This window comes from Haliaeetus leucocephalus, unplaced genomic scaffold (genome assembly GCF_000737465.1).
Source record: "Haliaeetus leucocephalus isolate CR32 unplaced genomic scaffold, Haliaeetus_leucocephalus-4.0 Scaffold932, whole genome shotgun sequence".
Lineage (NCBI taxonomy): Eukaryota > Metazoa > Chordata > Aves > Accipitriformes > Accipitridae > Haliaeetus > Haliaeetus leucocephalus.
This window is the reverse complement of record NW_010973368.1, coordinates 10,169,889-10,193,800: the sequence shown is the minus strand read 5'-3', so window position 1 is coordinate 10,193,800 and position 23,912 is coordinate 10,169,889. Positions and strand designations below refer to the sequence as shown.

Genomic DNA, 23,912 nt, shown 5'->3' with positions numbered 1-23,912 from the left:
CTGGCTGGAGAATTGTAGAAATGATGATTGCTCATTAGCAAATAGAATACAGATGTTCTGTTCATTTTGCCTGAGTGCTTCACATAAACACCTTGGGGAGTGACTGGCACAGAGTACAAAACTTGATAGCATAACAGTGTGCTAAACACTTCGGGGCTGGCAACAGAAGCAGAAGCATACCATGTAATTTTGTAAAATTTCATGTAATTTTTAATCATTTGTAGTGTTTGTGTAATGCGACAACCTTCGTGTGGGGAACGCGGCGGGGGGGAGTGTCTCTACAGGGCTGTAATCAACACCAGAAAGTAGAGTTGGGTCAACTTTGTGGAGGTCTGTTTATGTCTTTTTTGGTTGACTTTCTACCTTCAGCTTACAAAGGAGCAAACTTCTGTCCCCCTCCAGGTCCGTGAATCTTGTATCAGTTGTACATTTTTGTATTTGCCTGACCAGTTGCCCAGAATTTGTTGGGCCTCTGAGGCAGCATCTTTTTGGTTCTTTTCTCATACATCTTCAGGTGGTGTTACCAGGTAAGAAATCTGTTGTTCCTCTCCCGTTCTTCCATTCCTCCATCCTCTCCCCCAGCAAGAATCCCAATTACTTATTAAATTTTTAATCATATAGGTGCCATGATGGTTTTCGAGCACGTATTAAATAAGGAGTAAGGTAGCATTAGGGACTTTCTGATAGTTGTGTGTTAGTGGCTATGGGGTTTTTACATCCCAGTGTGATGTTGCTGAATTCACAGTTCTCTCTGCCAATGCCTGCAGTGCATATGGAGTAGCTGAAAGGGGAGATGCTCCTACTCTGCTGGAGGAGCCAAGTGAGCCTGTCTGTGTCCCCTGTTCTGGAACTCTGCTCCTTGCAGAATTTTGTAAGAGAGAGAGTTACATTTCAGTGAAGATGCAGGAATTGTTTGGTTTTTAAAACCCATGTAAGAAATGCTGAATCTCATTCGTGCAATTGGGTGGACTTTTAAAGAAAGGGGATTCCTAGCTGTGATATTACTCTGGCCCCTTGCCATGATGTGTATTGTACTTGTTTAGTTGCCAGGGCCAGGCTGGGAAGAAGCTCAATGAACTTTGAAAGTTTCAAAACACATTTATTTTATTAAAGAATATGCTGATTCCAGTGGGTTCTTTTTGTTAATTTTTTTTTTTTTTTTACATTGGGTAAGAAGTCTTCAAATTACTGCCATAAAGTCATGTAGCAGTAAAGTTGCGCTTCAAAGCAGTACCTATTTCAAACTGCGGCTGAACTACCATATGCCAGACCTGATTGCCTGCTGCAGCTACTCTGCAAAATTATTATGCAGCAGTACATCCTTGGCAAGCAATTATTAAAAAATGCTTTTGTGGGTGTTTTTTAGACCTTTTAAAGTTGCTTTTTCTTTTCCACCTTAGTGGAAAAGTCTTAAAAGTATTAAGCAATGTTAGCACTGGGAATTGGTCAGATGATACAAACGAGAAGATGGCATTGTGCACCCAGAGAGCTAGTCAGAGCCACAGGGTTTGTTGGTTGTGAGCTCCCACCCCTCTTTTAAGCAAATACTCAAAACTAAATGGAACTTACTAACATTACTTTGTCCTGCTGAGTTGAAAACAATCTGTCTAAATGTAAAAAACCATAGTAGGTATCAAAGTTAAACCACTTCTAGAGGCGGAATCAAATTAAAGTGAATTGAAACAAGTTGGATCAGCATGAAGTGACTCTGTTTGTAAAGAGTACTTTGCATTTCTATATCTTTTCACAGCCATAATTGAGAGAAGAATATCGGCAACTTCACTTACAAAGCTGCTGTTTGCTTCCTTCTTTTGCCCTAAAGCAAATAAAATAGGCCAGCTCCCAATTTGGAATCTATTGAATGAACCCAAATCACTTATGTGCTGTTTAGTTGTCGTGGCAGCAAGGCAAATAGATGTGAAAAGATTAGCCAAACAAAAAAAGCAGAAACCTTGGCCCTCTTGTAAGGATTTGGAAACCCAGTTCGTAGTTCATCAATTGTCGAGGCTGCAGGGTGAAGGCATGTAGGAAAAAGCAAGCTGAAAGTAAAATGCCTCATCTGTGAGTTGTGTAGGAATAGGGGGATTCTTGGGATAACGTTTTAAGTTTTACGGTCATCTCCTCCTTTCTCTTCCTGTTTCTGTTTCATTGTAGCTTCAATGTGTATTGAAAATCACATTAACAAATAGCAAGGGTGTGAAGGAAAGCATGTTAAAGAAGAAAATTAATGATTATGTTAGCTTCATGACAGACACTGCTCTGTTTCGCAAAAAAAAGATATATCTGAGAAAGGTGTCAGTGAGGACATTAGGTTTCTTGTTCAGTCATGTTAAAAATATCTGAGAAATTGTAGACTTCAGGACATATATGTAATAAGACAGTTTTTGCCTCAAAAAGCTTGCAGAGTGAGTACACCAGCCAGGCAGCCTATGCAAAGGAGAAAAATTAAACTCCATCCATTTAGAAGGGAGAATGAAACACATTATCTGAAACCACAGTGTCTGCATGGAAATAGGATGTGAATTTGAGGCTGTGCTACTCCCAAGATTTTGCTGGCACAGGTTTGCTAGACATAGGTACAGGTGAAGAAGGACTGTTCCCATATATCATACCCTAGACTCCATCCTTGAATATGGGCCCAGGGCTTGGCAGAGAGAGTCCAGATGGATTGAGCCTTCAGTCTGCCATCAGTGCCTGGAGTCTGAGGTACTTTACTTTGAAATTGATAAATGGAGTGGTAGAGAATTGTTGCTGTCATATGAATTATTCCCACTGTTATTAAATAATAAACATGACCACAATGACCTACTCACTCTCTAGACTGGATTCTTTCTGTGGCTTAATCTTGGTAATGGCTTCATATTTGAACTACATAATGTCACGGGTGAGCTGCGGGCCGCTGAAGAAAGGGGCAGCAGAAGGAAGTTGGTAGATTGATACCATATCATGTGTATCATAAAATAAGGTAGTAAAAGGCCTCAGGAAATTGTATTTCTTAAGTAATGCAATCAGAATTGCACTTAGACAGAGAAGATTGCTTTGTATTTACTAGCTGTGTTTACTGCTTTTTCTGATGTGCCTAAATAGGAAAAACAGGTATTTGGAAACTTCAGGGAGTGGAAAATGCAGTTCTAGACCCAAATCTGTACAGTTACTTTTGGGAATAACACAGCAAAATGAGTGAGCTTGATTTGCTGCACAGCAGATGCCAGGATTATATGATGTGGAAGGAATTTTTTACTTTTAAACCCTTTCAGTATGATGAAATGCAGGGGAGAGGAAGGAGGGGCTGACATAAGTGCCCTCATTTTTTTTAACCTCTTCTGTGCTCTGAATCCGGAGATACCAGTTGATTCATGCAAGCATAGCCTGTCTGCGTAGGTGGACTCTACCAAAACAGTAATTAAATGTAGGGTATGTTTCTGGGCTAGAGCTAAAAGGGAACAGAAAATAATACTATTTATTCTGTGGTTTAAAGCTGTGCTGCTATAAACAGAAAATGCAACAGACAGAGCACCGAGTTCACATGAAAATTGATGAAGAGTACAGTGTGTCTTTTTTGGTATTTATGCATTATTTAAAACAAGTTTAGCAGACTATAAAGCTTTTGATTATAGTCAGCTTGTAAGTGTGTTCTGCTACATTGTGCAGCATCTCAAAATAAAGTGGACCAGCAGTTGTTCACAAAAGCTAAAGGCTTTCAAGACCAGCTCATGGGAGGAGCAGATGGCATTTGGGCATTGTGTTGTGGTCTTGCAGTTCATGCGATGCCATGTTGGGTTGATTCATGGAGACCCATTTGCAGAGGCATCATAGTGAGCTGCTTCATTGAGAGAAGAAATGTTTGTCTTGCCTTTTGCACTGTATTTAGTAAATGCCATTGACTGCTGTTATATTTAAAGAAAATGACAAGAGTGTATCAGAGCCTTTTTTAAAATAAACTGGTGTCCTTTGCAAGCAGTGATCCTTCTGTTCAGGGGAGCTTTCTGTATCAGCTGTGATAAGGCGAAGAAGCTGTGTGGGTAAGGTTCAGCCCCAGGTTTTTATGGTGGGATCACTGAGGACTGTATTGGTGGGCCTGGCAAGCAGGCACCCCAGGTGTGCTTCTGCTGCGCGAAGGCCCAGTGTGCTGTCTCGCACCACCTTTCACTCCAAGGTCCGCTTCGTTGCGCAACTGAAAACTCCTGCAAACTGAAAAGTGTTCCCGCTCCCCTGCAGGCAGGGTGCTGCCCCCTCCCCACCTCCCATTCCCGCAGGTGCTTGCATGCAGCCCTGCTTCAGGCACACATAGTACTACGTGGGGACGCTTAAATGCTTTAGTTGGACAGGAGGGAAATGTTTTTCTTGACTTATTTAAAGAGCGTCAAAATACTTCCTTGCTAAGGGGGGGGAGCTGCACTAAAGCAGGGACAGCAGTGAAACCCCAAGTGACAAGGTCTTTGCAGTGTTTCCCTTTTAGGCACTAATAAAGCTCGAGGTGACTTAATAGTCAAAACCTGTTGAACCTGTTGGCAAGAACAGAGCCTTAGATCCTCATTGCAGACATAGCAGGTTTGTTTGTTGCTACCAACTGCATTTCAATTGCCTAGTGATAGTGTTTGTTTTCTTGGAATTTGCTTTCTGGTGCAAGGTTTCAGCGGTGGCTCCTGACCGAAGCCCTGCAAAGGCAAAGTTGCAGCGGGCCAAGGTACAGCGGGGCTGCGGGCACCCCATGAGCCCTGCCCTGCCGCCCGGAGGGCAACGGCAGAGCAGGAGCGTTGAGGCTTCGAAGGGGCTGAATGTGGGAATCAGGGGGGAAAACTGCAGTCGCTTCCTACTCCGCTGGCAGGCACGGTTGGCATTAAACCCGTTGCCTTTATAGGAACAAGCTGACCTACTTATCAACGCATTGTATTTCAGTGTTCAGCTATGGCTGTCTGCCCCGGAGGGGTTGTGTTTCTGACCCTGCCGAAACTCAGGCCCCAGCCCTGTCCCAGCCTGCTGGGGGTCTTAGGCAGAGGGTGTTGGTGCGTCTGTCCAGTGGTGAGGAGCTCTGGTACCACAGTGATGGGTACCATGCACTTACCTGTATGGAAAAAGGGAAAAAGCCTGCTGGAAGGACTGATATATGCCAAAGAGGAACAGGCAAATGGAAAGAAAGGAAAATTGGAGGGGAGTGATGTTTAAGTATTAACGAAAGGCTTTGACCAGAAATGTGTTTTCAGTTGCATTCTGTGGGGTAAAGAGGGGCAAGCCACTAATGGCAATAACTTTGGGTACGCTTAGGGTATCTGAAAGGAAAACTGTTTTGCCAGCTTGTGAAATACAGATGTAATGGTAGTCAGCTGCTCTTCCCTAGCCACATTCCTAAAGCAAGGTAAGGGTCGGTTTGATAAGAACGTGTGCAAACGAGCAAATTTGGAGAAGACTAAACATCTGTGTGGGGTCAGTGAGGAGCTTCCTCTAGATTTGGTCAGCTGGTAGCACTGTGGTGATGTAAGATTTGTGCATCTCCTGTCATGGAGGTGATGGCATCAGCTGACATGGGAGGCAATCGTGCAGCTCTTTGCAGCCAGGGCTTTGGTCTGTTGTACCAAATACAGATTTCTGTGAGCAAATGATAAAAGTGTGGTGGTGGAGAACATGGGACAACACTAGGGAATGTCCTTTCTGTGGCAGACCATTGCTTCTGCCTCTGCTCTGGGGGCCTTTCAGTTTTTCAGAGCTATTGGATGACCATTTTGCTAGGCCAGCGAGAAATATCTGCTCCATCCATCTTTAACAGTGGACTTAGAGCCTCTCTGTTGGTCTGGGTGGAATATATACCCTTACATGACTTTCCAATAAAAATGGATTTGCTGCTCTGACAGAACCCTTCAGCTGGTTAAAAAAAAAAAAAAAAAAAAAGATCCTGCTACGTTGTATAGAGGCTCTTACAAATGTATCTGTTGAGTTTCCAGCCTGGAAAGCCAACATGGTTGTCCAAATAGTCAAAGCTTTCCAAGAGATTTCCTCCAGTTCTGCCCCCTGAAAAGCTGTGACCTCCTTTGGTAATTTCATTGCAGTGTAGCCTTAGCTTTGAGGACCATGGAAGGTGGAGTTCATGTAGGATACACACTCAGCCAGAGTGTTATCACAGGGTTTGCTGCAAAAATTCATTTTTCTACCTTCTGCACTTTTTCTCCAGTACCTTGTATGCATGTGCGTGTCTCTTTTTCTTTGATGTACACATATACCCTTAGTCAAACTACTTAATCTAAAAGTTTTGAAAGAAGAGAGAAGTTCTGTGTTTCAATTCTTGAGAGGCACTCTGCTATCATAATGGTAGAGCTGTAGGATTACCCAGAGATACAAAATGACAGACATCATAGTTAATACTCATCAGCATCCTTTCTAGCAATCTCAAAGCAGTCCCATCAGTAAAAAGCCTAAGCAAGCTGTGCTGCATTATCATGATTGAGGGCCAGATCAGATTTGATGTTGCTGGCTGGCATGAGAGGAGTAGAAAAGGAAGTTTTCCCACTTCTAAAACTAACTTTATAAGTAAGCTCTTTGTAACATTGCAAATAAATCCTCACACTTCTGTTAAAATACCAGTAATGACATGAAAACCAACCTCAAACGTGTTTCTGGATACTTTGCCGTGAAACTAAAAGGAAGGGAGCTGCTTACATTCATCCCTGGTAAAGGAAGATGTAGCTCAATGCTTTCCTGGCATTAAAAGTTTTGGGATTTATGAATTCCAGGCCCTTCCCAGCTAACATCAAGTCTAGCAACATTGATTTTTAATCAGGCATAATTACCACTGTTAGTCTCCTCTGAAACAAGTGAGTGATAGAACTTATCTCCAGCCATTTTAAGGCCTTACACTGTTTTCTGTAACTGTATTGTCGTTGTACAATCTAGCACTTGGTTTTCTGCACTAAGAAGTCCTGTAACTACCAGGTCTCTGACTTTACTGGAATTTCACTGACAGTTTTTCATAAAATAGAAATATTTTCATTTGTGTGTTCCCAATGGCAGAATATTTGTGGCTTTTATAACAAAGGCTCTACAAAGACTGTAATACATGCCATTAGTATGTTTGTTGTACCGGATGAAATGTTGCACCAGATTTATGAATAATTGTTTCCAAATTGGGGCATCAGGTATGTGTTAGGGGAGGGGAAAGGATCCCTGTAAGGTTTTCAGTTCTATTCCTGACTGCGTGCAAGACAGCTGTTTGCCTGTAAATGATGGCATTAAAAGGAAAAATAAATAGGAGCTTTTTTCTTTCTGCATTGGCTTTTCTGGAGGTCCGCCACCCTTATATTTTGAGATAGTTCTACCCCCTGCTGGAGAGAGGGAGAAGCAGGGAGGTTCAGAGTGGGAAGGGAAATCTTCAACAGACACTGGGCTACTTAGAAACTCTTCATCTTCTGGCCGTGAAGGGTGGTGAGATGAGTTGGGAGGGCGTCTGTGCGGTGGTGGGTCGCTGTCCGTTTGACTCTCCCGTGAGAGGGCAGGCGATCGTTACAGATTAGTGCGCAGAGAGGCAGAGATGGGGAGGGGAGCAAGACAAATGGGTTCTCTCTGTTTTGTTCTGTTGTAATCGATCTGATTACCAAACATTAAGATTTGTTTCCCCAGACAGCTGGTGCTTTACTCTCACAGACACACAGAACTGACACACAGATCACACTAGTAAATTGAATTTGAGCTGGCAGAGTTAGTATGAACTGTTTGCTGTATGTACATGAAGCAGAACTCTCTAAAAGGCCAGAGAGATGCCTGTGTGCTGCACTGACAAGAAACTCATGCTTAAAATCAGTACACCAGCTCTCAGAAGAGTTTGTTGACATTTTGGAGTACAAAAAGAAACGTGCAACATTTTTTCTATTTGGTTATAAACACAAAATTGACAAGAAAACTTCATACTTACTAGAAGCAAGCCCTCTCTTTCTTTATGGCAGCTTTTGTCATGCTGCTCGTTTGGCTGGAGCAACAGCCGTCCCTTCCCAGCAAGGACACGGCTGCCTGGGATGGGGAGCTACGCTGCGGAGCTGCAAGGGAAACAAGATCTAGCATCATTTAAAAGGTGGTTTCCTCTCCGGCCTTGCTGTATGCCTGTGAGAATGGCACAAAACACACTTGTGATTTCTTTTAATGAAAGCACTAATTTTTTACAAAACTGTCCTGAGCTGTAGTTAAGCTGCCCAGCTGTTCCAGTCTGGGGCTGAGCCCTGCAGGATGCTGGTACTCTGATCCTCTTCCAAAGGCACCACGCGTTGTCTGGCTTTGTATACACATATAAGTGCTTTCCTGGATTACAGCCACAGCTCTCACTACTATCTGGATAAAGCTTCATTTCATATTTTTTTAAATGTCCAGCAACTTCTTCTAGGCACAGCCTGTGCACGTGGTCAGTTTGGGTTCCTGTTCACTGCACAAAGAGAACGGGATGAGAGCCCCTTAGCTTACCCACTCTGTTTTGTGAAGTAAATACACTTCAGCTGAGGATCTGAAAGAGTTTGTAAAGGAATTCTGGTTGTATTCTGCCCATTCCTTACTCCTCCGATAACCTCACCTGTCAGCTAGCGGCAATTCAGAGACCAAGGAGTTTGAACAGGATCATTCATAGCAAATCAGAGGTTGGCAGAAGTTGAATCCTGTGTCTCCCCTTCCTTTTTAATTAAAATGTAACATAGTAAGTAAAAAGTTGTTTCAACCGTTTTGGTTAGAAAGAAGCTACATGATAGCAGTTTGGCACCTTAGAAACATCCAAGGGGCCTGTAAATGCGACTGAGCTGCAGTCTTGCATTTGTGCTCGCTCTCTATAGACTCAAGTGAATCATTCTCTCACATTTCAGTTCATGGCATTTCGTATTTCCTCTGGTTTTGAAATGTTTAAGTAAATATTCCAGCAAAGCCAATATTTAACTTACACGTTTGCTACTATATAGCACAGATGGTACTAAATCTTTGCATTAGCAAAGTGTTTACTGGAAGGTCTGAGATACATATGCAACTGAATTCAAGAAGAATGTAAGCGAAAGCGAGTTTAATAGTTTTTTTCAGGTTTGCAACATATCTTCTACAAAATCTCTTCTATGAAGTATTGAAGTAAGAAACAATAATGACTAGGATGTAATTCTTAGTCTAAACAGTGTTGCAGTTGTTTTAAATAAATCCTAGTATTATATATGCTATTTAAGCTAAGCTAAAGCCCCAACCTAAGGCTGACTAATTTCGCTCTTGAAAGTGTCTTCAGTGTTCAGGCAGCTTATGTTCCCTGTGCTGCTTTCAGCAGGAGCTTTCACTAAAAAAGGCCAAAATGGTCTCGGAATATCTATTGTTGTAATTAGAAAGTAATTCTGCTACTCCATTGGTTATCTTGTAGATGTCTGCAGTGGGAATGTCAAGATCTTCAAAGGCTATCTTTGTTTTCATATTTCATGATAATAATCCTTCAAAAATAATGTTACTTCCTGCACTGCCTTACCATTGGCCTGTGTGTCATCCCTCAGCCCACTTGGGAACCTCTCCAGCAAAAAAAGTCAAAAGGCCCTAAACACTAGATTCCTGCTCTTCTGTTATTTCCTTTATTTGAAAATCAAAGAAGTTTAGAAGGAGTATTGCAGGAAGAGTGGAACCAGTTTTGTCAGATGATGGCCATATTGCTGGGGCTGTCTTCCTTCCTCCATTGATTTCCTTCTGAGAAGCAGAAGAGCAGCTTGTTCCAGCCATGTTGAACATCACTCCCTGTGGAGAGTGCTAAGCCATCAGCCACGGACCTGGGCGAGTCTTTAGCGTCTCCATTTACAGGCTGGGGCTGCCTCGCAGCAATGCAAAATAATGATTGTCTAGTGCTCTGATGGAAAATAGGCTTTAGTCTGCTTCCATTTGTTTGGATAAGTTTGTGTCTAGTCCTGTTGGTCTTTAATGGGGATACACTTGCAAGAGATTGGCAAGGGAGAAACAGTTGCCCCAGCAGGGTTTTGCAATGCGTTTAATAATAGGTTTCCAAAACTAGTAATTTGATTTATTTGTTTATTGATTGATTCATACTGGTGACTGTTAGTTGATCTCAGTCTCAGGAAGAAGGAAAGTAAATGGTACAGACTTTCATTTTTCTTTATTTATAATATGCCTGCCTGTCTTGGACATAACTCTACAAACAAAAAGTGATCCATTCTCTCAGGTGTGACTTTACTCAAGAATTAGCACTAACACACCTCCGTTTATCCAGCCTCCCTCCTGAGGAAAAAACACCTAATCTAGAACTGGAGGGCAAGCCTGGGCTGGCTGTCATGGCTGTGTGGTATGGTGTTGAGCCCTGGCAGACTGCATGCCTGCCTGTCTGTGTACCTGCTAGTTCGTCATGCTTATACTGTTTCTTTTAACATACTCCTGGTGGCAATTCTAGCTGTCCTGCCTACATCCGTGCCTTGAAACCCAGGATTGCACAGCATACACCAGAGTGGGAACTGTTGGGCTTGCAGGTAATTTTCCTAGCCTTTCCTAGGTTCACGAGGAAGCCCCTGTGCACAAACCTCCCTAAGCTGTGGGCCACTGTCCTGCCCCTCTGGTTTTCCCAGTCCCCCACGTACAAGGCTCTGCCTGCGGGCACCTCTCTGCACCTTCCTGCCTGGACCTGCTCCACTGTCCTGCAGAGGAAAGCAGAAGGGAGAAGAGTCTGAACAGAAGTTGATATGCAGGCGTGGGGGTGCAACGGGAGAGGTGAGACCACTTGCAAGCCAGGTCTCATGTGGCTTGCTCACTGGCTTTCCTTCATAGTGCCATGGTTCAAGTGCTACTGGAGTAGCCTCTGTCTAGCTCCTCTTCATTGTACCAGCAGTCTTGCTTACATGCTTAAGGCTGCTGCCACAGGGTTCAGGCTGCATATGACAGCTGTGGGCTTACATCACCACTCCACACTGCCTTGACTGTCAGGTACGAGGCTCCAGCTCTGCGCTGCTCTCCTCCAAGTGCAGATAGCCACCAAGCTTCAGGCATCCTGCCTGAGTTCAGCAGCTCAGGGCACATTGCACCCTGGAAGCTGTTAGGCATGGGTCCTGTGCATCTGTAGCACTGCCCGTAAGCTTTTTGCAGGTTGGCTTTGTCATGAAGTGGTGCAAGGTCTGGTCCTGGAGTGTCAGACATCATCCTGGTGCTTCTGCAAGTGCATGTAGATGAGCCTCTGTGCAAATAGGCTTCCACTGGCATAGTTTCTTCATGACTGTGTTTTTGTGCTCTTTCCTTCTCTGTCATAGAGTTTTGCAGTGGGCTTACCTGCCCTAGAGAAGCACAGTTTGGAAGGCAGCTTCTGGAGAGTCCCTTTCCCTGCGTCACACTGTGAGCAACAACACTGCGTAAATACTTCTGAAAACTCACATTCAAACTTTTTACCTTGTTCCAGCTCCTGTTAGAAGAGTTTTCCCAAAATACCATTGGTCTGTTTGTCATGGTTTAACCCCAGCCAGCAACTAAGCACCACGCAGCCGCTCACTCACTCCCCCCCATCCAATGGGATGGGGGAGAAAATCGGGAAAAAGAAGCAAAACCCGTGGGTTGAGATAAGAACAGTTTAATAGAACAGAAAAGAAGAAACTAATAATGATAATGATAACACTAATAAAATGACAACAGTAGTAAGAAAAGGATTGAAATGTACAAACGATGCTCAGGGCAATTGCTCACCACCCGCCGACCGACACCCAGCTAGTGCCCGAGCAGCGATCCCCTGCCCCCACTTCCCAGTTCCTAAACTAGATGGGACGTCCCATGGTATGGAATACACCGTTGGCCAGTTTGGGTCAGGTGCCCTGGCTGTGTCCCATGCCAACTTCTTGTGCCCCTCCAACTTTCTCGCTGGCTGGGCATGAGAAGCTGAAAAATCCTTGACTTTAGTCTAAACACTACTTAGCAACAACTGAAAACATCAGTGTGTTATCAACATTCTTCACATACTGAACTCAAAACATAGCACTGTACCAGCTACTAGGAAGACAGTTAACTCTATCCCAGCTGAAACCAGGACACTGTTGTATAGAAATGTTCTGGTTACATTCTGTCTTCAGCCAATGTTGGTTTACTGAAACTGTCTTTAAACTTAATAGTTGTTCCTTGCTTTTCCCCCCAGCATCCCATGGTCACCTCATTGTATTGGCAGAATCTTACTTCTTTTCTGCCTTTGTTTTGCTTAACTGAGTAAGCCAAGCTCTCTGTTTTCTCTCCTAAAGTCAGTTTCCATGTCGGTTCAGTTGTACAGCTTGGGTTTTTAGCTTTTTTGTTCTTTTTTTGAAAGAATGAATCTTTCCTAGTTTTCTCAGGATACAAGTTAGAGTGAGCTCTTTGCATAGTGACTTGCAGAAACTGCAGCATCCCTCACGCTGAGGTCTAGAGTTCCTCAGCCCAGTCTGTTTCCCAGAGGTTCCACGGGAGCCATTTAGTTCATCAAAACTTGCTCTTTGGAAATTATAGATCTCAAACAAAATTAGGCTTGCTGTTATCCTTCCCACTTAATCTAAACTGAATCGTTTTGTGGTCCCCTGTTCCAAAGTCATCCTCATTACTTAAGATAAAGAGCAGAAAAGAATCTATTCTTGTTCATTCAGCAACATGGATAAAGAAACTTGTCAGCTGTCACATCCAGGAATAACTGGCCTTACTGTGGTTAATAGCATTTGTTCTCCAATCTGTATTGTGAAGTTAGTCTCCTGTGATGACATAATTCCCATTTCTTCAATGATGCAGAGTGCTATCCAGATCCATATCTGGTGCAAGAAGTCAAGAGCAGACCCAGTGTCTCTCTTAGACGTCTTCTTTGACCATCTTTCCACAGCATTTCCAGACATTTTCTGTTTTCTTCTATTTCCAAAGTCTGCTGTTTCATTATTGCATGACAGTGTCCTACCATATAAAACCTGTGTTTCTTTTCCTTGAAAAGCACAGACCTTTTGACACCTGTTTCAATAATAATTGCTGTTCCACCCTGTTTGTGAATTTTCCTGTAATAACACTAGTGCCTTGAGTTCCTCTTTTGTTATGTCAGTCTGCCTGCATTATTAGCACACAGCTATTTTAGCTACCGGATTTTTTGTTCACCTTTTCTGCTCTTGTTTTTGGTTTTAGACTGCATTTGGCTCCCTAGTTAGACTATATACAGTCCTTTCACTGTCGGTGTCACATGCCTGACCCCTTTTCTCATCATTAGTATCATTTTTTTCCTTCAAATCCCTGAAATACCTTTCTCACTGTTGTTTTCATGTTTATCTGACATCTTCCCCTTTGCTTTCTGGATCCTGAAACTGGTGTGGAATTTATGTTCACCTCCCCAAGCCTTCCCTTGGCGCGTTCATGCTGTGCCTTGTGCCATGGTGGTTCCAGTAGCTGGGATGTTTGGGTGACACCCTCCTGAAGACTCATCTTGCAGTGAAAGTACCCAAAAGCCGCCTTTTCCTACAGAGCCAGTGGCTGGGGGCGGGACTGTAAACATTCCCCCAAGGGTCACTCGGGCTATGTGAGATGTGTCGGTTCTTTTCCAGTTGGCATGTCCTGCGCTTGCTGGACTGAAAGACGTACTCAGTTCTCAAGGTCTGATGGACACAAATGTATTTTGAAATAGCCTGAGAAAGAAATGAGTTCTTACAACAAACATGTGTATGGGACAATAAGGTATGGTTTATTTGGTCTTAAATGGTAAGAGTTTTCTAGAGGGCTTCCTCCTGCCAGCCATCCTCCTACTTTGCTGGAAGAAAAACCTAGTGTTAGCAGCAGGGACATTATGAAAGCTTGAGCAAGGATGACCTTGATGTCCCATTTAGAGCTAACACACATCTGCGTAACTGGGGACAAAGAGCATGTGCATTTGTGTGTATGTGTATCCTTTGGTCAAAAAAAAACCTGTGTGCAACCTGTAAGGCTGCAAGGAGTTACAGCCCTCATAATCCCATCTTCCACTGTTGAAGCTGAGGCTGCCGCAAGCAGTTAAGGAGATGGTTGAAATTCCTCATCACAAATAAGGTAAGTACATGATGGAACAGCACATTGTTTCTCTCTTCTGTGCTAGGCTCACTGGCTGGTGCTTTCTCCAGCTGATGTTTTCTGTTCAGTACTACACACTGCACAGGCTGGATGGAGTCAAAAAGGACTTTACTGTTTCATTTGTGATGGGTAAATTTTATTTTCACATCCTTCAGCACTGAAAATTAAGCTTGCCATTATTGTACACCAAAATGAAAAAATACTTTAAAAATAAAGGAACAAAACCAAAGCAAACATCTCCACCATGTTCTTAAGCAGAGAATGTATTATAATACGCCATTTTTATGTATAAGATCTATATCTCATCTCTCTTTAGTCAGCTGTCTCTTAAAAGATTTTTATCTTGCACTGGTAGAATATATATCAGTGTTGTGAGTCTTTCTTTTAACAGTTAACTGATCTTAATCTTTACTACTGAGATGAAAAGTTAGGATGATATGTTTTGGTTTCATACAGCTTTCCAAATGATAGATGAACCTCTTTGAGTTTGTGCATGCGCAAGACCTTCTGTAACTCTTTCTCCTACCATTCTTTTTATTAAAGCTAATATTTTTAACAAGCATATATGTTGTAACTGTTTGTTTATACAGTTTTTCAGCTGATAAAATGGCATTGCTAGAGAATGGAAATTGTATGTATAGCTTCATGATGATACAAATTTAACAAAATAGAGGAGCAGGAAGAAGGTTTCTGTTACAGGTATTCTGTAATTTTTTTAAATTAGACCTCTCAGAATAATTTCTGCTGTAGCTTACTCGGCAGTGCTGGAAATGAACTTAAGAACAGGAAAAATTATTGGTTCGTTTAGACCCGTACCTTTCTTCTTCTGTGTCTCATACTAGATCCTTTCAAAGGCGTGGGAGAACCACTGTGACTGCCAGACCAATTTTGTATTGCTAGTGAAATTGCTTCCTCCTGGCCTCTATTATACAGCTTCCAGAATTCTCATTCTTGGTCTTTTCGTGCACTGTTGTTGAGGTATGAATATAATGTCTTGTTTCTTCCCAAGCTCTTGGTTCTGAATCCTATTGGTTTACCGTATGCTTCCACAAGTATTCTGTTTATTTTAAGAGCTCTTCTCAACCTTATTTAAATATTTCAGAAGTGTCCTGAGTGGCATCCTACACCAAGGAGCCTGACAGAATTACAGTACTTGCAGTTCTCTTCAGGTATTTCTTTCTGTCTTGCACATTGCAGTTTTATTTTAACAGCTATGTTCTTATTCTGTCATCAGGCAAAATAAATTAAAAATCAAAAAGAAAAAAAAAGGGGGGGGGGGGAAGCCTTCACTCTATTAATTATTCTCTATGTCTTTGACCTAACCTGACTTGGACCAAGGTTAACCATCATGATGTGGGAAGGGAAAAGGCACATCTATTAACAGACAAGTTAAACAGAGGCAAGCTGCTATTTGCTATGTTGCAATTTAATAAGCCTGAAGGTAAAAGGTGGAAGACAGAGTGTTGCTTTTGCAACATTTTCCTGCTGCTGAAAATTGAAAATATCAAAGGATCAAATCACAAGAAATGTGTAGGAATGGGCTGTGCTAGGAATTGAGGTAGGGAATAAAAAGACTGATCTTGTAGAAAAGTAATAAACTGGACTTCTATCTTCTGAGTACAGTGGCAGTAAGTTTTATGCATTCCAGCTAGAGGAGAGCATTTGAATTGAAAAAAGCAGTGGAGGATGCTGAGGCAGAAGGGGCCAAAAATCAGCATACTGAATGGTGAAGTGATATTCTTTACAAAAACAATTCTATTTTAGATGTAGTAACTTTAAATTAAAGAAGATCTTATAAATTCCTTCCTGATGAGATAACATGGCAATGGTTGTAGTGTACAGATGGTGCAGTTTATTTACTAACTATATTTTTTACGTCAGTTGGCAGTAACATTTTAGTAGTACCTAAATATGCATCTTAAGTGCCTCTCTCTAGGCATCTGTGCTGGAAAATTCAGGCCATGGTTGCTTTGAACTGCTTCAACTGCTGTTTTCTTTAAAGCCTTATAGTATGGCTGTAAAAATAAATACCCTCTAGCAAAATCAAGAGGGACTGTGTTATCCTAATTTTTATTACGACTTAGTTGGAAGGGGATCGATTTGAAGCATTCAGTGAAATCAGATCAAAGTTTGGAGTAAAAATATGAAAATAATATGGAAGATTATAAAACACTTCCTCTCTCTAGTAAATGAACTTGGATGGGAGATCACAACATAATAAAAGGACAGCTGTCACATCCGGCTTTCTCAGGTACCTGTTGGTTTTTAATTATTTTTTGTCAATTCTAGAATAAATAGTCTGCTACCTGAGGGCTATCCTCTGCATTGCTGAGTGTTTGTATGTATTCTCATGTCAAAATATTTCATGCCTACTATTTTGCCACTTCACATGTCTGTGCAGGACAGATTCTGATCTATACAGGTAATGTGCAGAGTGAATTTTGGCTCAAAGCATGTCACGTCTTGACAATATGCACTATATATAATTCCACAGAGTGATAAATTGTAGGTTAGTTCCTCAATGAAGGAACTAGATGCTGTTTACTGATTTGGTGTTCACTTTTGAACGCTTTGCTGAATAATAGGGACTTGAATCTAAAATGCAGCGAACAGACCTGCCGTGAGGTTTGTGACTTATCCTTTGTTTGTATTGCCTTCATCAAAAGAAGTTTTGTCTTTGAAAGCAATGCTGGCAAAAAATAACAGTAGGCTCCCACTGCAAGGGGAGGTACTACAGCTGTGGTGGCTTTGAACTGCATTGCAATGTATGCTTTCATGCCGTATGAGTTAGTCTAAGTGCTTAAGGTTTTTTGCAGGTCCTTTCCGATACCCTGGCAAAGGACACTTGGTGGATGAGGGACCAAGCACTGAAACTTCAGATTGTAGCGTGAGGCACTGAGTGTGTAGACAGCAGTCATCTGTTAGGGAGAGAGCTGTGGCTGCTGGCAATTTTTGTCACTATTTTTTTGTCACTCTCCGATGTTGCCTGTTGAGACTTTGATGTACTCTTCCTTTGTTGTACAACACCCACAATCCTTCCTTTTCTTTGTTGTTCCTTGCTTTCCTCTTCCACTGGGAAAGTTGGGCATCTTCTGCTTTCCACTAGCAAAAAACAAACGTACAGTTTGTGCATGCCATCAATTCACCACTTTAATTAGCAAAAAGAAACCAGAAGGCATTCATTTAAATACTTAATTTTCCAAATTCCAAAACTTTGTATGTAGTTATTTTTAACCTGGTTTCCTAGGGAAAGAAGTTCCTGCAATCATTTTTCACTAACCACCCACTGTTAATAACTTCAGGAGCTTTTGTGTTGATCGCAGACTTCAGGCAGGGCAGAGATCTCAGTTATGAAATCCACAGCTTCATGAGCACAGACAGACAGGTAGAAAGGAGAGGATCCAGTTACCAAGCTGGTTGGGCTGCCACGTGAGATCAGCCCTTACTGCTAGAAGTGAGAGGATCCGCATGGAAGAGACTTCACGAAGACGCCAGCCGTGGGGAAAGGGCCGTCAGCGGGTGGGCGCTGGTGGGTACCAGGAGCCTAAGCAAGAAATGCCAGTCCAAGGAGGGGCGCCCTTCATTCGCCTGCCTTCAGTGCTGCTCCTCATGACTACTTCTTGGCTCTTCTTCTTGACATCCTTCTCAGGAGAACACCTCCAAATTGTGAGCGTAAATGCTGTGCAAGAATGAACCGGCCTTGGATGTTGCTTCTGTACCTCTTTGTGTGGTCTCTGACTGCTGGCCCTTGGCCCTTGTCTTCCTTGTGCGGCCAGTCCCTCTACCTTTTTCTTTGATCTCCGCAGAAGGACAACCCAAAGCACGTTGTCCTCGGTCCTACTGACACCACCCTGGGTCCATGTCTCCAAGCCCTCTTACCTCTGCCAAGGCATTACGGAATAGCTGTCTGGTTTCTTCAAGAACAGAGCAAGAGAAACAGAGCTGGAGACAGCATAGCATGCGTGGATGGGCTTGAATCATGGTTGTGCTTTGGAAAACAGCTGCTGTGGATGCAGTCATGTGTTGTAAACAGTCATGAAGTCATTACAGAAACATGGTGGTACCATTAGTGGTCCGAAGGCTAAGAATGCACCTTTCAAGATAAACTGGTTGCATCAATTTTATCTCAAAGCACAGAGTTTGTTACACAAGCAAAACCCCAAGTCAGCAGGAAATGTGGTTTTTTCTGGTTGTGTCCTTTTATTCTTTCAACAGCAAAATTAACATTATGTTACAATGTTGCCCAGTGGTGGGTTCTTCTTTAAAGTAAAACAAGAAAACACAATTTAGGAACAGCCAACAAATGAATGCTGAAGTTGGCTGTACGGATTATGATACAGTAAATACAACGTCTAACAATCTCCTGATTTTATGGTATGAAAGAGATGGAAGAATTCTGGTTTGCTTTGCTTTATTTCTCAGGCTTCTTTGCTCTTTGTCGTGCTTTTTAATGTTAGATAGATTATCCCTCTTCAGTTTGACTAAAGGGAAACTCTTGCCACATGGGCTGTGGGCTATGTGCTGTGTGGACCCAGTCCTGCAACATGGCATGTGTTTGGGAGTGAAGCTATTTGGAAATGGCACTTTCAGCATAGATGCTCACAGCAGGAATACTGCTTTTGGTGTACCCTCAAACCTGAAAATGATCATAAGTTGGTAAAGCTGCTTTTCTGAGGAGTCTCCTGGTGACTTTTGGAAAAGAATGTGCTGACCTGTCCAGGAGACAGACAGGCACCTGCTTTCCAGTATGAGAGCAGCTTTTATACTAATTTAGTCTGCTGCTGCTTCCACTTTAGTTTTACACCTGCTACACTGTTGCTCTCTTTACTGTTACAGCAATTAAATAATAGAGTAGCCATTAGAAGTGTGTTTCCAGCTATTCACAGAAAAATACTACATACCTAAACTAATAAAAAATTCCTTTTTTTTTCCTTAATTGGTCAAGTGAATTTCTATTTTCCTTAAGCAGATATTGAAATCCTCTCTGTCTTTTGTATTGTTAATAAATTGCAGGACTTTATACCACATCACATTACTGGAAATAGATTTGAAATATATAAAGGTACAATACACATATACTTTTAACAGTGAAAAGTAATTTTCTGACATAATAGCCAAAATAAAGTGCCATGGAGCTATTAGCAGTAAATTGAAATTTTTGGTATGTAATTTAGTATAAATACTGACAAGCTGGAAAAAAAAAAAAAACCAAACCAAACAACAAATGCATACTCATTAGTCATTCAGTTTAGCAGCACAGAGGCAGCAGTCGGCCAGGGTGTGCGTTTTTATGTCTGCTTCAATTGCACACTTCATTTATTTGGACATGGCATAGGCGGCTTTCTCTGTCACAGGGCATCACTGCACGATTAGCAAGTTGCGCCCCAGGGCAGCTGGGACGCTTTGCTGGGGCAGATGTTCTTTTCAGCTTATTCAGTGGCCGTTGTGGGGTTGTTTACTGTTGTCATAGCTACCTACATTTCCATAGCAGCCGAGCTGCTGTGTGTGAAGCCAGTGAATATAGTTATAAAAGGATCATATTTTGTTCTGTCTCTATAACTTACCATCTGTCAAGTGACTGTTCGTGATGGATTCAGAAACCAATTTAAGAATAACAGCAGCCAGCCGATGATTTTGGTTATATTAAAGTGACAATGGATGAGGATGCAAATAAGTTGGTGCTTCAATGAAATGCTCGTTTCTTTTTTTTATTTTTCCCTTAATTGTAGCTGTTTGGCTTCCAACAGTCTCTCAAACTGCTGAAATCCTTATCGACAAATCGAAATGACCGAGTGTCATCTTCTGTACTTGCTCAGGTCTAGGTGTTCCTTACGCTTTGCCACTCCACCATCAGCTCATCCCTGTGTGTTGCTTCCAAATTGTGATGTTGCACCTGCTTTCACAGATCCTTTGTAATGAAATCTAAATACTCTCCACAGAATTAAACAGCAAATTCATGAGGCTAACAGCAAAGGTATCATGCACACAGAAGTATGGTTTGGTGACACTCACCACTGCGCTCTACTTAATAGTAGCAATGGGATCACATGCAAGTTTGGGGGTAAATTCAATGTGTGATCAACGAGCCCTCTGAATAATGAACGCTTATACTTTTTTACTGCAGAGATTTGGTTGAACCTATAGTTTAGCAACGGGGGCAAGAAGATTAGCCCAGTTGTAAATAATGTATTTATTGGTTGATTTTTCCAGATCCTGACATTGATGCTGCCACTGCCATGATGCTTTTGAATACTCCCCCTGAGATACAAGCAGGTTGTGAGTAGATATTTCTATAGCATATAGCAACATAGACGTGTAAAGTTAATACTCTCTTTTATAAGTATACAGCGTACCAGATAAAAAGAAGGATTTAATGAAGGACTTCAACTTCCCTTGTAGACCCTTACACTTCCTTGACCCTTACATGAGTGTAATTTTGTGGTTCGTATTACATTATTTGCTACATGAATAATAGTAATCCGTGATCTCTAATGTAAAAGAGGGGTTATTGTTATTCATGACATACACATAACTGAGTAACATACTATTATCCGTACTGATAGAAAGACCTGGGGCAACAGCCAGGAGAAGGGCAGGGAGAGAAAGAGAGCAAGAGAGCGAAGGGTACGTGGCATATGGTTTTGTTTTCATTTTGTTTTGATTTGACTCCCATCGTGCAAGTTACCACAGCCATCTGGATACTTTCCTTTCACTTGGGCACTGTTTCAACTCCTTCTTTGCACACATCCTGCCCATTTTGCTTTTTTGCTCTGTCTGATGCAAGGCAGTAGGCAGGCTTCGGGGAGCAAGGAAAGGTCTCATTTCCTGCCAATACTGTCCTCCTTGTTCTGTGACCAGGCCCAAGGTTTTGAAGCTGTGTATTAACAGAGCTCTGAAGGGGCCTTGGCCCCCACTGTACTGGGCTGTGCAAATAGTGCAGGAATCATCCTGCCCCACAGAGCTTGCAGTGAAGGTATTAGAGGAATCCGTAGAGGAATACAACTGCACAAAAGCAGGGAGTACAAGAAAACAAACATATCGCTGGTCAGCAAGCATGGTAGTAATGCCAAGTGACAGGCAGCTCTAAAAAATAAAGGCAGAAGTTAAAATAGAAGCCGTTATCAAGCCTGTCTAGCATCACCACTATTGTTCTAGCTCAGGCAACCAAATCCAAATTCCAGAGGAAGCCTTGATTCGCACTTTGATACTCTGCCTGGGGAAGAGAGTCAATTACCATCAAAGCATTTCCTGTGCAGCCAAGGAAAGCTATTGTCAGCCTGCTTTGTGACCCTGCCAGAGAAATGCCTCTTGAGAAGCGCCTCTCGGGTAGAGCGCAATGTACCAAGAAACTGTCCGTTCCGGAAGGAGCCAAGAGTGGTCCTTGTCCTCCTCACCTAAACAGCCTTCAGGGACTATGCATGGTAAAAGGGCGAGCAATCGCAGCAACGTGTAGGTAGGAAAAAGGAAAAAATTTTATTGGGGAGAGGAGGTTATCATTGGGCTTAGTGGGAAGAATAAAATGAGAGATCTTCAAAGGATCAGAAATTTAAAGAAGCCATATTTGTGGGGCAGAGAAAAGGGGGAAAGAAGTTGGAGTAGAATGAAAGTGCAGAGTTAAAAGGGTATGTGAGAGAGAGGACACATGAAGCAGTATGTGCACAGAAAAGGATGGGGAAAACGCAGAATAATCTGAACTCCTGGAGGAACTGGAGAGCAGAAGATTGCACACAGGAAAGGGAGGAGATCTATAGTAAGCTGCGTGTACTAAACACACTGCAGATTTTTATCACATACTCATGTGTGCCAGCATTGCAGGTGTTTGCATGGAAGTGATTTGGAGACTTGGGCACTGTCACTTCATAGAGATCATAGCTTGCAGGTTGGCAAATGGCTTATTGCTATTTTAGTTTGTAGAGGTTGCTCTGAGGAAGGAAGTTCTAGCCTTCTACGAGTTTGGTATATCTCTCCCCCCATGTCACCTTCCCAGTGGGCTGTTGTGTCAGGATGTCAAAAGTGAGAGGAAGATGAAAACAGAAAGATGGCTCCTCATTCACATTGCTCCCTCCTTGATGTCTGGAAGTAACAAGGTCTTCCTCTATGCCTTTAAACTTAAATGTAGGGTCTGCTCAGAACTTCATGAATCCTTCCACATACTGGGTAGAATTGGCTGGTGCCACGAGGGAAGGGCCGAAGTTTTTATTGTAACCTCCTGAGAAGTCCTCTAAATTACGAAGGAGAAACATTTTTGTGTGTCTGTGAATGGATACCTGAGGTAGTAAATCAGCCTGTCTTATGAATTGCAGTTGGATCTTACTTATCTACCAGGTTAGGAAAATCTCAGGCAACTTAAAGCAAATTAATTACTACTGCATATTGAGAAACAATTACATGAAAAATCACATTTAAAATTAGTTTTCAAATAAAAGGCAATTGGGCTATAAAAATTGCATCGCAATGCTGAGCATCGTCTAGAAGCTCACAGTTCATTCTCTGCTTTGTCAGTGACTACAGTGGTCTGTAAATCAAGCTGTGAATGATCAGGGCAGTAAGCATGCTGGTACCGTTTGATCCCTTGAAGATTCAGAGTTCTGTTCATCATATCAGACTGTGGTGTCAAGGATGTGCTCAAGCCATCAGGGCTGCAAAATGCCCCATCTTCTGAAGACAAGCTTGCCTGGAAGTGGTTTGAAGAGAGACAGACATAATTTACAGTTTGGCCAAAGGTGTTAATACCTGACTGAAAACACCCTTTTGGTCTGAGACTCTGACTCCGAGTGTGTCAGTTACTTCCACAACAAAGATGGTGAGATGGAGGCGGATCCTGAGTGTCGTTTCATGGTATAACAACTTGACAAGTCAGAAAGTTCAAAACTCTGGTCCATTAATGCCTTTGCCTGTCCTACAAACACTTAACCATCGTTGTGAAATGTGGATACCTCCAGAGCAGATTGTGACAGTCTGGATTCATGTTTGTGTGGATAGTTACATGTGTTGGGTTTTGACTTTGAAGGCATCTTCTTGGATTAAAAGCTACCTTTCAAGCAGGATAAAAATCTGTGCTCGTCTAGGCAATGTGAGTGCTAAAAGCATCTTTAGGATGAAGTTACCTACAGCCATCATTCAAAGTCTTATTAAAATTTATTCTTCTAATATAGTCTGTCAGAAAAGAATCCCATCTCAGTGGCATTAGAAAATCCAAAGTAAACTGTTCCTGCTTTGTAACAGATTGATTAATTGGCTTTATGGTTTTAAATGACCATTTAAAATTCCATACCCATGTGTGAAACACTACTAACAACCACACATGAATTTTAAAATCAGCTTTTGCTTTTATATGAAATCTTGAAATGGTGTCTGAGCTGGCACAAACATTGCTTACCATTTACCCCAATCACCCCATGCGTTAGTTTTCATGGAAGAAAATAATACGGCAGAATGAAAGAGTAAAACACCATTATTGGGATTATTTGTGTTTGTGCAGGTTTTATTTTATAGACTCATGAAATTGGTTGTTCCCGTTGTCACTAAAGGTTGGACATAATGCAATTATAGTTGGGGTGTTGACATCAGAAATCAATTTCTAGAATATTAACACTTTGCAGTATCTTCCCAGACCAAATATTTCTAGGTTGTAACTAAAGGAAGAAGCTCAAAATACCCAGCTCTGTGCAAGACTCTACTGAAACATACAATCCAACTGGCACCAAGAATAAAGCGTGAAAGATACTGTGATATGCTATGGGCATGTAGGAACATGGTTTTAATACTTTTTTTGCTTCGGTTTATGGACGTCCTTGTATTTCATCAAGTTTTGTATGGATTGATTACGTTTAAAAAGAAACAGCAGCTATCACCAGTTACGAATACTTTGGATTTTATTAGTAGCCAGTACATGAATATTAATTCCA

At 42.0% G+C, this 23,912-nt stretch overlaps 1 protein-coding gene across 5 annotated transcripts in view; it reads left to right on the top strand.

Annotated features, from left to right (window-relative positions):
• Positions 1 to 23,912, top strand: part of FOXN3 (forkhead box N3) — a 179,619-nt gene that overhangs the window by 130,256 nt on the left and 25,451 nt on the right. For 3 of the 5 annotated variants that reach the window (XM_010583813.1, XM_010583814.1, XM_010583812.1), the window contains exon 5: positions 20,215 to 20,280. The exons of the other annotated variants lie outside the window; for them this stretch is intronic. In XM_010583813.1, coding sequence (XP_010582115.1) covers positions 20,215 to 20,280 — 66 coding nt within the window. The remainder of the gene's footprint in view (positions 1 to 20,214; positions 20,281 to 23,912) is intronic. 5 annotated transcript variants of the gene reach the window in all.